Source organism: Falco naumanni, chromosome 6, assembly GCF_017639655.2.
Source record: "Falco naumanni isolate bFalNau1 chromosome 6, bFalNau1.pat, whole genome shotgun sequence".
Taxonomy (NCBI): Eukaryota; Metazoa; Chordata; class Aves; order Falconiformes; family Falconidae; genus Falco; species Falco naumanni.
In genome coordinates, this window is record NC_054059.1 from 49583614 (window position 1) to 49598466 (window position 14853).

General features: G+C 45.1%; 1 protein-coding gene across 2 annotated transcripts; it reads left to right on the forward strand.

Moving 5' to 3' along the window:
• Positions 1–524: 524 nt before the first annotated feature.
• Positions 525–14853, forward strand: RSPH3 (radial spoke head 3). Of its 2 annotated transcripts, XM_040599330.1 has the most exons (9): positions 525–771; positions 1079–1166; positions 2814–2955; positions 4283–4428; positions 4997–5200; positions 6236–6398; positions 7462–7548; positions 12095–12376; positions 14609–14853. In XM_040599330.1, the coding sequence occupies exons 1-8, from the start codon at positions 650–652 to the stop codon at positions 12355–12357; spliced, it is 1215 nt and encodes a 404-aa protein (XP_040455264.1). In that variant the 5' UTR covers positions 525–649; the 3' UTR covers positions 12358–12376; positions 14609–14853. The 2 variants fall into 2 exon arrangements, with proteins under 2 accessions (XP_040455264.1, XP_040455265.1); XM_040599331.1 differs by lacking the exon at positions 4997–5200.

Here is a 14853-nt window from a genome sequence, read left to right on the forward strand (position 1 = left end):
CGAGTGCAGCTCACTACGGACGGGATGGCACCCTGAGGGCCCACCTCACTGTCCTCCCTCCCATCGTACGACACCTTTACAGCATCCAAATCCCCTGCTCGTGTGGGTACAAACCCCAAACCCCCACCAAGCAAACAACAGCGTTAGACGTGCCGCTGTTTGGGCTGCCTTTCAGGACACCGACACTGAGGCCACGGGCACGGCAGCCACCAGGTCTCCCCGGTCCCCCAGCCCACGTCCGCACCGCCGGTGGCCCCGCAGACCGGGCTGAGCCACCGCCCGGCCCCGAGCGGCCGCGCAGGGGCGAGGGGACGGCGACGCCTCGCGGTTAAACTCCCTCATTACCTCGGCCCAGCCGGGGCCCCGCAGCGCTACCGAGCGCAAACCCGCCAGCAGCTGAAGCTTTCCGCTAAGCACCCCAGAGCCTGGGGAGCGGCACGGCCTCCTTACACCTCCCTCGGGCTGCGGCTCTTTCCTGGCAGGAAAACCGGCGTGAGGGGGAGCGGCGCGGCCGCCGCCCGACAGCGCCGCGACTCCCGGGGCCCTCCCGCCCCTCCCGCGCGTTGCCCCGGCGACGCTCTCCGCCGCGGGGCGGCTGCCGCAGCTCCCTCAGCGAGCCGGACCCGCCGCGGCCCGGCCGGACCCCACCATGCTGCCCACCCGCCAGCTGGAGGTGGCGGCGGCCCCCGCCGTCCTCTACAGCTACTGCAGCCGGCCGCACGCCCTGCCCGCTCGCCCCAAGTACCGAGCGCCGCCGGACGCCGCCGAGCCGTGAGTGCCGGTGTCGGCGGGCTGCGCCCTCCGGCCCTGCGGCCTACGCGTCCCCAGCGGGCCGCGCTCCCGCCCCCCGCGCCGCCCCCCCCCCCAGCCCGGCTCCCCCGCCGCCTCCCCTCCTCCCCAAACCGGCTCCCCCGCCGCCCTTCCCGCGGGAGGGGAGCCTCCGCCGCCCGGCCGCCAGGTCCTTCGTCCCATAACCTGGGGCACGGCAGGCTCCGGCCTTTCAGAGGCCCCTGGCCTGCGTGCGGGGGCCGCGCACCGGCTGCCGCCCTGACCGCGCTGTCTGCGCTTCGTGTTGCAGAGAGAAGGAGCCGCTCCGTTACGCCAACCTCATGTACGACCGCCGAGTAGTGCGTGGCAACACCTACTCCCTTCAAGTCAAACCTGTGGTACGTTTTTATCTGGATCCTGCTGCAGCTTTGTTGAAAAGTAATAGGTAGGGAAAGAAAGCTGTTCCTCTGTTTTAAATACTGATGTTGTAATTTTTCACGCAGTCACAGGCCCAGTTAAATTAGCATGTGCCTGTGTTCAGCTTTTCTTTAAAGCACTTAGTTTCACTTGAGTAGTTCTGATTTTTTTTTTCCCAGTTAAGTGCTTGATTATTCCCCCACCCACCACCACATTTCTTTAGTGTAATGATCCTGAGCACAAATCATCGCTGCATAATGTATTATCATATACAGGTGTCATCAGTGAGAATAGTAGCTTTCAGAAAATTGTCTTGGTATCTGAAGTATTTTATTTAACCTGATACAGTAGTAAATGTTTCAGTGATATTTTATTTTTGGAGAATATTTCTGTACAGATAATTTGATTGTGTAAGAATTTAAAGCAGTCTGTATTTTTAAAAGCTACTTTGTGGATATAGCTTTGTTCAGTAGCTGTTTCTTAGAGTGAATTTTGCACATCTTCTGTTTAAGAAGTTCAAAACTCACGTTCATTTCAATTCATAAAAGAGGACTGAATTGAAAAGTTAGTATGGGTTTCTTTTGCTTCATCAGCAATAAAGACCCTATAATTGTTATCTAGCAAACAATTTGTTGATAATATCGTAACTGGACTGAAGTCCCTTTGACCTTCTTAAAGTTTTACCTAGAAACTCTCACTTGTCAGCAAGAATGTGCCATTCTAATATACTTTTATCTCACAAAGAAAAGTTCTGTATACAATATCCACTTCCAAATAATAATTAATCGCTCTTAGTATGAGATGCCATTAGTATGTGACTGTAGGCAGCTGGCATACCTTGTTAGTTTCATGCCTTACAGTCTTTAAGGTAGCTCAAAATTTAGGGTCAGGAAAAAGCAAATCTGAAATGCTAGATTTGTAGCATTAATATCAAACAACAACCTTCATTTTCCTGTAGAGAGAAATCAGTATAATTTTCAAGTATTGTCACGGTCTAACTGTAGCCAGTAACTAAGCACCATGCAGTCACTCCCCCCCTCCCCTCCTCTGGTGGGATGGGGAGGAGAGTTGAGGAAATGGAAAAATTCATTGGTTGAGATAAGAACAATTTAATAATTGAAATAAAATGAAAGATAATATTAAGAACAACAATTGTAATGCAAAGAAGAGAGAAAGAGAGAGGAATAAAATCCAAAAGGAATAAAAAACTCAACAGGTAATACACAATACAATTGCTCACCACCCAATGACTGATGCCCAGCCAGTCCCTGAGCAGCAATGCCCTGGATGACTCCCACAGTTTATATACTGAGCATGATGTTCTGCGGTATGGAATATCCCTTTGGCTAGTTCAGGCCAGCTGTCCTGGCTGTGTCCCCTCCCAGTTTCTTGTTCCCCTCCAGCCTTCTTGCTGGCAGGGCCCAAGGAACTGAAAAGACTTAGTATAAACATTACTTAGCAACAACTGAAAACATCAGTGTGTTACCAACATTATTTTCATACTAAATGCAAAACACAGCATCCTACCAGCTACTGAAAAGAAAATTAACTCTATCCCAGCCAAAACCAGTACAAGTACAAAAATTACTGTGTTTTGTGGGTTTTTTTTCTTCTTCATCCCTGCTTAGATCACCCAACCCAATCCCCTAGAGATTCAAAGGCAGAGGGAAGCACGGGAAAGAGCACTGGCTAGAAAGCGTGCAAAAGAGCAGATGCAACCAAGAACACCTGAGCCTGTGGAAGGCAGAGAGCACATTCATGTACAGACAGGTAAAAGGCTGAATTTTTAAAAATCCATCTGAAAACAAAAACTTGCAGATCTATATTCACTTACTAAATTGATGATGCAGTTGGTAGAATCATGTGGGGTTAAGGTTAAAATCATAGAACTCTAGAATCAGAGGTTCTCTAATCCTTTCCATTATAACCTCTTATTTTTAGTTGTATTTAATCCACTTGGCTAATTAGTGACATTTTCCCAGAGGCTCTGTTTTTCAGGTTTTAGTCTACATTCTTGAGCACTAGTCAAGACTTCTTGATTTGTTCTTTCTTTTTCCAGTATCATCAGAGAATTTTGGTATATGCTTAAAATAGAGGGGTTTAAAAAATTTTGCTTAAGAGTGCAGTCACATGTAAGAATAAGAATACTTTGCGAAGTTGGGGGACACACCCTAATTTACAGTAGGAAACTGCCCTATTTTGGGAAAAACAATTTTATGTGTAGGAAAAACAAACTTTAGCAGTGGGGTAATCACGAGGTGAGTGTAATGTATTGCTGTGCCCTTCGAAAATCTTTTCATATTGGACTGACTTACAGACTGGGAAAATAGCTGTGTTGCATGCTAATCAGACATGAGCTTTGGTTTCTGAATGTTCCCTCTGCCCCAGCCCCACTGAACTTCCTATACCACCTCTAATGCACACAGCAGCTTTTCACCATTCAAATACTCTTGAATGCAGAAGGAGGCTGTCTAGTGTGTAAGTCTTGGTAATCCTTTCCACTGACGACCACAGATAATTTTAAGTACTCCACAGACCTTATTTTTTGAGCTAGGCTATTTATCTCTGCAGTAGGAGACAAACAGTTATAATTCAAATGAAACACATGCTCTTACAGATGTGTGGTTACATCAAGGCCACCTCTGGTTGGGCCAGAAGTAGAATATAATTTTTTAGACCCAAAAGATCCAGTGTTCTGTTTTGCCCCATACAATGGAGAAAAAGTTCTGTTTTCAGTATTACTCATTAGTAGATAGGCAATCATTATCCCTTTTTGAAATCCTATCCCATTGACTACCAAGAATTATTTATTCTGCAAGGTGGGCTGAAATGGTTTAGACTGAATTTGGAAACCTGCTAAGTTAAATGCCTTTTTAGGAATCACTTCCAAGAAGTGCATCTGATGTTACAGAGAATGTGGCATCAGATGGCCTATGCAGCAAAGTGATTTATGTTTTAAGTTGTCTTTTTTAAAAAAACTTTATAGAATACTTTTTATTGGACTCTGGATATAATTCACACTGCAGAGTTATCAAAATAGCTGAGAGTTAAAATGAAAAGATTCCAACTTCAGTATTCATTGTGCTTTTGATTCTAGAACTGTATTTGGAAGAGATTAGTGACCGGACAGTAGAGGTTGATACAGAGTGTCAAACAGATGCATTTTTGGACAGACCACCCACTCCGCTTTTCATACCAGCCAAAACGGGAAAAGATGTGGCCACACAAATAGAAGAAGGAGAGGTATGAAGCAAAATCAGGTCCAAGAGCACTGTCAAAACACCTCCCATACAAAATATGTTTCTGATGCAAAATTGGGGCAAAACCAGAAAGGAACTTCTCACAGAATATGCCAAAAACAAACAAACAAACAAACAAACAAACAAAAGGTCTCCAATGTTTGCTTTGAGGTTAAATGCAAAATTCAGGAAGGTGCTTCTTCATGTGCACTGGTTCTGCTGCTTTCAGCTAAGAACTACAATGCTGAGAAAAGCTCTCCCCTGTAGAAGTAGCGTCCGGCCCAAGAAGGGGTTGGGAACACAGAAATAGGGTCCAGGTGAGTGCTCTGCTTCTCCCTGGCAGCCCCCCCGCTGGCTGTGGTCGGGTGTGTGGTGTCTCACTCCAGCCCACTCACCACTTAGCCCCCAGTTGCATTCCTGCTTCGGATTTAGCTGACGCTGGCCCCCACCTGCACTTCTCAGGCTGCCTTCAGCACAAGGGCTTTGCTCACCCTCCTTTCCTCCTTGCCACGGTGCTAAGAGCGATTGCGATCAAGGGACGTTTCTCTCTGTTTCCCTGACTCCATCCTCAGTTGTTTGACTTTGATGTTGAAGTCAAGCCGATCCTGGAAGTGTTGATTGGGAAAACGGTTGAGCAAGCTTTGCTGGAAGTCATGGAGGAAGAAGAGCTGGCCCAGCTGTGGGCACATCAGCGTGCCTATGCCGAGCTGCGTAATGCAGAGCTTGCTGAAGTACAGCGCCTGGAAGAGCAGGACAGGCGATACAGAGAGGAGAAGGTAGGACTTCCTAACAGCAGAGCAGGCCTCTGCTCACTAGAAGAGAGAAAACCATTTCCAGCACTGAAAGACAAGCTGTGAAATAAGCTGAATATGGTCAAAAGTGTCCTGTCAAATTTCATATTCCTCAAAGCATTTTAGTGCCACATAGCTGCACTCTGTCATTTGCTCTCGTGCACCACCACCATGCTGTTGTGTTTATTTGGAGCAGTCATGCCCCAGTGACCTGGTGTACTTGGACACCTGATCAAGAGGCTAAACCCAACAGCATTTTCCTCTGTAGCTGATACAGCCGTTACTCAAGGCTTTTTATTATAACTGTTAAATGAGTAGTCAGAGTGCTTGAAAGAGAGACACCTCCTATTATTTCATACCCAAAGCATGCACTACTGTATGTGCACACATACATCTCAAGATCTCCAAGTATTAAGCTCTATTAGTACTACCTAGGAAATAGGAATAAACAAAAAAGGCAAGTCTTAATCACTCACTATTAATCAGCCTTGTATAACTGGGATTTTTAATATTTTCCTGGATGGACCAATTTGAGTTTTAATCTTTTCTTACATCAAATAGGATATAATACTGGAAAAATAAAAAGTTCGGGAAATCCTGACCCAACTTCATCTCATTCCAAGGCCAATGATCAGCTTGATCTGCAGTAATAAAGCAGAGTCGTGAGATCAATGCATAGTAGTGTATTAAAGAAGGGTCTCATTTGGCCTGCTAGAAGGCCCTTATTTTACAGACCTGCCAAAATGAGAAAAAGTATACTGAAGGAATGTGGTTCCCTCTAGTCCTTGTGGATTTTAGTACTCCGTAGATTGATTATAAGCTGGCTTTCAAGCATCCTTTCATATGAGGATTTTTTGTGGAAGTTAGAGGCCACAAATACCAGGTAGAGACCATAAGTATCTGTACTTTTTATTATCTTTGCTATTTATAACTCTCACACTGTGATCATTCTTCAAAGTCTAGATCAAAAGAGTAGCAGCTAAAGGCCTGAAAGTTTAACATGCAATATTGCCTTGACAGGAACGTCGCAAACGCCAGCACATGCAAATGCTGCAGAAACAGAAAGAGACCACAGAGAAAATTGCAGCTCGGGCATTCGCTCAGCGTTACTTGGCTGATCTCATTCCCTCAGTCTTCAACAATCTTCGTGATAGTGGATTTTTTTATGACCCTATAGAAAGAGGTTTGTATGTATTATTTTTTTTTAATATGTGAACTGAGTAATATAAAGCTCAAAACAACCATGAAACGTAGCTTATTGTTCTGTTGTTTAGAATAATGTCATAAGACATTATTCTTTACATTTGTGGCCAAACAGATAATTTCCAACCTCATACATTTAACACAAACATTATTGGACATCTGTACAAGTATTCAAGACTAAGCAAAAGCTGACAGTGTAACAATGAGAAGAGCTGCTTTTGAACTGGAGAGAAATAAATGGGTGGTTAGGATTGGCAGAGCTGAGAGATCCAAAGTGAAGCAGATGTATTTTGATAGGACGTGAAAAGAAATCCATATGTCATTCTGAATCTTTTTTAATGATTATCAGAGCAAAGGAGAGATTAGTTAATTAAAATTAGGCCCCCAAAATAATTTTGGAATTGTACATTGGTGAATTCCAACTGTTTAGAATCAGCAGCATTTCTTTTGGGCTACCTTGCTGGACCCCACTTCCCCAGACGCTGCACGGATGCACAGACCACAGTTTGGGAATGGTTACACTCTCCAGAATGGGTCATGGGGTAAATGCAGGAACTGAGTGTATTTTGCAAACAGGACAGGCTTTGGGACCATGGTGTACAAAGGGTATGATTTGAGAAATACATGGGTGAGAAAGCTCTTTAGTCAGAGGGTACAAATGCTTTCAGCAGACCAGAAGCCAGATGCCTTTGGAAAGCAAGGCAGGAAATGTTATTCTCCTGACTTGTTCAGGATATTTTCATCTCATTAGAACATTACTGTGTATCTCATCTGTGCTAGCCTTTCAGGGGTGCCAGACCCTTTGGAAAATCACTGCAGTTGAAAGGACTCTGGTCTTGGTCCGTAATGATAAGGAACCTCAGTAAGAGAGACAAGAGATAAGAAACCCAACAACACCTGAGAGATTTCATCTGGCTCTTGCAGAGCAAGTGTCTTTTGGCAAAGATGTTCATCCCTTAATGGTCACAGCAAATAAAAAGTGGCCCCAAGATCCTGTTGCTCACTTTTTTTTTTCTTTCTTTCTTCCTGCTAAATTCTTACAGATATTGAGACAGAATTCCTTCCGTGGCTGATGACAGAAGTGGAAGAAACACTAGAGAAGAAGGTTCTGGGGAGGACAGTGCTTGACTGTAAGTTACCAAATCCTGGAATGTAATCTGGCTGCTTGATGTCCTTGATTGTTTTTTTCCCAATCAGAACAAATATCACACAGGGTCACTGTGGGTTAAGGTAGGAGGTGTCATTTTAGCAAGAATGCCAAGTACCCATGGCTTTTTGTGGTGTGTTTTTTTTTATTTTTTTGGGGTGGGGGTGTGGCTTAAAGTATATCAAAACATTTTTAATGTTGGAAAACTACTACTACATACACCTCAGCAGTGGATTCTCCACTGAAATAATAAAATTGCTGCACTCTTTGCTGGCTTTATACTGTTTGAGCTGTGTTCACAGAATGGTCAGAGTTGAAAGGGGCCTCTGGAGATCATCTGGTTCAACCCGCTGCTAAAGCAGGTTCACCTACAGCAGGTTGCACAGAGTTGTGTCCAGGGGGGTTTTGAATGTCTCCAGAGGAGACGCCACACTCTCTCTGGGCAGCCTGTTCCAGTGCTCTGTCACCCTCAAAGTAAAGTTCTTCTTTGTATTCAGATGGAACTTCCTGTGTTGCAGTTTGTGCCTATTGCCCCTTGTCCTGTCACTGGGCACCACTGAACAGAGCCCGGCCCCATCCTCTTGACGCTCGCCCTTAAGACATTTGCATACAGTGATAAGACCCCTGCTCAGTCTTCTCTTCTCCAGGCTAAGCAGGCCCAGCTCTCTCCGCCTTTCCTCATGAGGAAGATGCTCCAGTCCTCTCATCATCTCTGTAGCCCTCCGCTGGGCCCTCTCCAGTGGTTCCCTGTCTCTCTTCCACTGGGGAGCCCAGACCTGGACACAGCGCTCCAGATGCGGCCTCACCAGGGCAGAGCAGAAGGGGAGGACAACCTCCCTCGACCTGCTGGCCATGGTCCTTCTAAGTCACCCCAGGATCCCATTGGCCTTCTTGGACACCGGGACACACTGCTGGCTCATGGTCAGCTTGTTGTATCCTCCAGGACTCCCAGGTCCTTCTCCACAGAGCTGCCTTCCAGCAGGTCAGCCCCAGCCTGTGCTGGTGCAGGGGGCTGTTCCTCCCCAGGTGCAGGACCCTACAAATTGGCTTTGCTGAACTTCATTGGGTTCCCTTCTGCCCAACTCTCCAGCCTGCCCAGGTCTTGCTGGATGGCAGCACAGCCTGCTGGTGTATCAGCCACTCCTGCCAGTTCTGTATCACCAGCAAACTTGCTGAGGGCACACTCTGTCCCTTCGTCCAGGGCACTGATGAGTAAGTTGGACGTGCCTGGACCAAGTACTGACCCCTGCGGAACACCACTGGCTACAGGCCTCCAGCCTGACTCTGCATCATGGATCACAACCCTCTGAGCTCTGCCATTCAGCCAGTTCTCAGTCCACATCACCGTCCACTGATCTAACCCACACTGCCTGAGCTTAACTATGAGGATGTTATGGAGGACAGTGTCAAAAGCCTTGCTGAAGTCAAGATGGACAACATCCACTGCTCTCCCCTTATCTACCCAGCCAGTCATTCCATCATAGAAGCCTATCAGGTTTGTCAGGCATGATTTCCCCTTAGTGAATTCATGTTGACTGTTCCTGATGACCTTCTTTTCCTCTACATGCTCAGAGATGACCTCCAGGATGAGCTGTTCCATGACCTTTCCAGGGATGGAGGGGAAGCTGACAGGCCTGTAGTTTCATGGGTCCTCCTTGTTGCTCTTTTTGAAGACTGGACTGACATTGGGTTTCCTCTAGTCCTCAGGCACCTTTCCTGTCCTCCACGACCTTTCAAAGATGGAGAGCCTTGGCAATAACATCTGCCAGCTCCCTCAGCACTTGGAGGTGCATCCCATTAGGGCCTATGGATTTGTGTCTGTCAGGTTTGCTTAAGTGGTCTCTAACAGGATCCTCCTCATCCATGGGAAAGTCTTCCCTTCTCCAGACTTCATCTCTCACTTCCAGGGTCTGGGAAACCTGAGGGTCAGCCTTGGCAGTGAAGACTGAAGTGAAGAAGGCATTCAGTAACTCTGCCTTCTCTGTGTCCTTCGTCACCAGGGCGCCCACCTCATTCAGCAGTGGGCCCACATTTTCCCTAGTCATCCCTTTCCTACTGATGTACTTGAAGAAGCCCTTCCTGTTGTCCTTGACATCCCTTGTTAGATTTAATTTCAGACAGACCTTAGCCTTTCTTGTCACCTTCCTGCATGCTTTGACAGTATCCCTATTTTCCTCCCAAGTGGCCTGTCCCTTTACCACACCCTGTAAACTTCTTTCTTCTGTTTGGGGTTTGCCAGAAGTTCCTTGCTTATCCATGTTGATACTGGGAGATGCAATACATTTGGCAGGAACAGAATGGTTAAAGAACACCATTATTTTCTCTGCTACAGAACTCTTATTTCTCACGTGTTACACAGCCACCATTGCTGTGCCACTCTCTGTAGTGTGCCTGTTGTGCCAGTGGGACAGCAAAGCCCATTCTGTCTACAGCCACATGTATACCATGAACACCACTTGTTCGTGTAAGCTCCTTGAGCTGTGGAGTAACATGTTCATCCTGCATGAAAGGAAAAGAGAAGGATAATCGTAGGCCATGGTTGACTGAGAAGTCAGGTGACCAACACTTTTAATCAAAACAAGGCCTTACCTGCTCAGCAGTCAAAAATCATGCCCTTGCTTTTGAAATAGATTAAAATATCAGCCTCTTTGGGGCTAGTTCAACCTAAGTATTCAGGTTCTTTCATTAGGCAGTCTTCAGAGGCTGCAGGTGAAACACCTGAACAGTCTAAACTCTGTCTTGTGTAGAAACACAAAATCATGATGAGTGCATGTTATAGAATCACAGAATGGTTTGGATTGGAAGGGACCTTAAAGATCATCTAGTTCTAACCCCCCTGCAGTGGACAGGGACACCATCCACTAGAACAGGTTGTTCAGAGCTCCATGCAGCCTGGTCTTGAACACTTCCAGGGATGGGGCATCCACAACTTCCTGGGCAGCCTGTTCCAGTATCTCGCCACCCTCACAGTAAAGAATTTCTTCCCAATATCTAATCTAAATCTATCCACTTTCAGTTTAAAGCCATTAACCTGTTGTCCTGTCACTACATGCCCTTGTAAATAGTCTCTCTCCAGTTTCTTGTAGGCCCCCTTTGGATACTGGAAGGCTGCTATTAGGTGTCCCTGGAGCCTTCTCTTGTCCAGGCCAAAAAACCCCAACTCTCTCAGCCTGTCTTCATAGGAGAGGTGCTCCAGCCCTCTGATCATCTTCATGGACCTCCAACAGATCCCTGTCCTTCTTATGCTGGGAGCCCCAGCGTTGAATGCAGTACTCCACGTGGGGTCTCATGAGAGCAGACTCCCTTGACCTGCTGGTCAGGCTTCTTCTGATGCAGCCCAGGGTACAAAGATTGGCTCTCTGAGCTGCAAGCACGTATTACCGAGCTGTGTTTAGCTTCTTGTCAACCAACACCCCTCGAGTCTTTCTCCCCATGGCTGCTCTCAATCTATTCTCTGCCCAGCCTGTATTTGTGCTTGGGATTGCCTTGACCCACATGCAGGACCTTGCACTTGGCCATGTTGAACTTCATGAGGTTTGCACAGGCCCAGCTCTCAAGTCTGTCAAGGTCCCTTTGGATGACATCCCTGCCCTCCAGCATGTTGACCGCACCATGCAGCTTGGTATCATATCTAGTCACCCACTGTTGAACAAACATCCTCTTTGCAAAAGGAACTGCAAGTTGCATTCTCCAAGTTTTGTAGAGGCAGACACAGCCTCAGCTGAAGTAGTTGGTGGCTTCTCTCCCCACTTACGCAGAAGCCATATGGGGACAGTCAAAGGATCCATCGTTAACCTATTTGAATGAAGCTGCCTACTTAAAGGATTTATTTTGTCACTGTCCAATAAAAGACTGAACTACAAAGGAAGAACCTTCAGTGTAAGGCAGTTAGGTTTGTCCTCTCAGAGATGACCATTCCCTCCTTTTCTTCCTGAAGTCAGCTCATGAATTAACAATGGAACTTAATACCTGTACTATTTTCTGCATTAAACCTCTCTTCTTTCATCGTTGGCCTCTGTTTTTCATATTTAAATGATGTATATCAAAGTGAGTGTTGATTTTTTGTTGTTGTATCCATTGGAAGGGGTATAATGAAAAATTCACAAAGGCTAAGCCGCAAAAATAGTAAAGAATAGGTGCTTTACAGCTGCTTTTCAGAAAGAAGATCTTTTGATGCCTCCCATAGTTCCAGTATTTCCCACTGCCAAAAACACCATGCTGTGTGCAACCCGGCTAGTTCTTATTCCTTGTGGGGTGACCTGCTCTGGAACTAAGGAACAACAGTGAGGAAATGTACAAAACCATCCAGGTGAACCCTTTAAAATCACTGCTTTCAGGGTAAACTGCTTATTTGGCTGGAACTAGGCTCCAGCAGCAGGGATGTTTTTTCTCATTCAAGTGTTCTTTCATTTTTAGTGTTATTTTTGGTTTTTTCCCATTTAAGAAGTTATAGGTCAGTAATATATAAAATAATCTCAAATTACAGTTTTTTTTCCTCTGTGTGTTAATGGTGGCTTTCTCTGTTTCAGCCTTGATTCGTACAGTGGTTGAAAAACGGTTAGATGCATTTAGCCATAAGCCTCTGTCTGATGAGACAGAGGCACCTGCTGAAGAGCTCAGGCCAGCAGATGCAGCACCCCAGGCGGACAGTGAAACAGACGCTGCTGACCAACTGGTTGCAGAGAAAGAAGGGAGTGACCAACCTGTTGCTGATGAACACCCTTCACGTCACGTCTCTTTCCAGTTAGAAGAGTCGGATCAAGCAGGAACAGGGGATTTAGAAACTGAGTAACAAGCAGGCAAGTCATCAAGTAAGTGGAGATGAATGGCTTAGAAAGAAGAAATGAATTCCTATCTATTTACAAGTATTGTGCCCTAGCCATGCTGAAGGATGAACCTAAGCAACAGCAGAGCATGGAAGTGTGTTTCCATATGCTGGTTTCAGGCTATAAGAATCAAGAGGGACGTTACTAGTGCAGTGAATGGCAGTGAAATTCTGTCCCAAAACCTGGTATATTTATAGTTGAAAAACAATGCTGTCTCACACCCAGTGCTAGAAGGTCATGAGAAGGACATTGAGAGCATTCTAACAACCTTTGCGAGTGCATTGATAACGTTCTCAGAACAGAATTTCTTTACTTTCCCTATATTGAAATGTAGCTACTACAACACTTAGATAAACCTGGTTTTGCTCATGTTAGTCTCTCCTTTCCCGACAATCTTGGATGGGCATCTCGGTAGGTAATAGAGCAAAGGCTGTTGTTCCTGAAGCTTTTCAGGGTCAAAGAGTTACCTGTCACTGGGAATTGCTGCCAGTGCAAAATCCTCTGCTTCCTGACTCCTGGTGTAAGGGGCTGGAGCCACATGCTAAGTCCAGTCTCCGTTTTCTTTGTAATCTTCCTTTCCTGCTGCTTCACTGGTGGAAATGGTACCAGACGTGACTGACAAGATGCGCTTGCACTACCATGTATATCTGTCTGTACACAGGCCAGCTCCTCAAGTGGGGCATTCCCACTCATAAAAGCACATCTTCATTGCAGCAACACCATTTCCTTGCTAGCTGCGCCTGTGGAAAAAGTCCTGCCTTGTCCAGACTGCTTTGTGCTGCCTCCTCTCTGCAGGTCAGCTGGCGATATCTCAGTCTGAGAGTGGGATGTCAGGAATGACAGCTGAAGAGATAAGGACCTGTGCCGCATCTCATACCCTCAAAAGGGATGTTGAAACGGAACAAGGTCTTAAAACAATTAGTCAGGATGAGTTTGGTACAATGCTCTGGGTGATGCTCTGTTTGTGTTGAGAAAGGAATGTACTCTGAATAATTAGAAAAGGTTCCACTGAGGACGTTAAAGGAATATACTCAATAATAGGAAAAGTACTCTGAATAATAAAAGGTTCCACTAAATTATGTTAAAGTAAAGGAATGTACTCTAAATAATTAGAAAAGATAAGGTGGGTACCTGAGGGAGATAAGGAGACCAGAGTCAGGAAATTGTTGAACAAAGAAAGCTGAAAGGTTTACTCCACCTAGATCTCACCTATTATGAATGGAATGATTAGTTGTCAAAATCAAATTAATATGTATGTAAAGATGTTGCAACCTCTCACGAAAACTGTATAAATTACTTAACTTTTCACTGAAAACTTCGGAGCTAGTTTGTCCGGTGCAAATCGGTTAGCTCCCTAACATTGCATGAAATAAATACCTTTGCTGCTTAAAGACAAAATTTGTCTCTGAGCAGTTACTCTGCTGTTTTGGCATCAATGTCCAGACTTTTCACTGGGCCACTTGTACGTGTGGCTTCCAAGGCAGATGCTGCCTCCCCTCCATCCTGAGCTAGGACATCCAGTGAAATCAGGGCAGCTATTGCTTACGTGGAAAAGCTCCCTTGGAAGGTCTCAGGTATTTACCTGTCTCTGAAGGTAGCTGAAAATCAGAAGTAAGGAGAAGTATCCACCCACAAATCCACTCAGTGGTTTGATGTAATATGTATGTATTAAAACTGAGTGACTAGAGTCACGTAGTACAGATTGTAGACAAACACACCCATGGATGCTTTTCAAAGCTGAAATATTCCCCTGTAAACTCCTCCTCTGTTTGCTAAGCTGACAGTATTTCAACAAAGTATGCTTGTTTTTCACTTATGATTGATTCCTCAAAGCATCCAGCAAAATGTGTTGCATGTGAAATTAAGGTAGTCTGTGCTCGGTCTATAAGTTTATAAGAAGAATTTATTTTTATGCATATGACTGGAATTGGAAGCTTGAAATAAAACTATGGTTTACACATTGAAGTTGGTGGGAGGTTTACCTCAATTTCAGTTGGACCAAGATTTTGCATTGGGTTTTTCCCTGTTATGATGGAGACTCCTGTCACTTCAGATAGATCAGGTAAATTACTTCAGGCTAATTTTATCTAGAGAAATGAAAAGGCTTTTTGACATGATTCATGAGAATTGTAAATGTTTCAGCTCATTTTCAGAACACTGTATGTCAGTTTTAAGGATTCCTTGTCACTGAATGATTGTTTTGTCATGTGTTTACAGGAGACAGCATGATCTCGAGGACTGCCGTAATAATTCCTGAAAAGATTCAAATAAATGCTGACTTGAGTATTTGGGTTTGGAACATTACAAGAGGAAGGTGATCACCTGGAATATCTTCATTTTTGTCACTCCTGCTCTGTGTTTGATTGCTAGAAATTTTACTTGAAGTGTTGAATTATTCTATTTAAATAAGTTGTAGTATTATTATGTAGTCTGAAATTATTATTAAAAAATAATGAATTGTA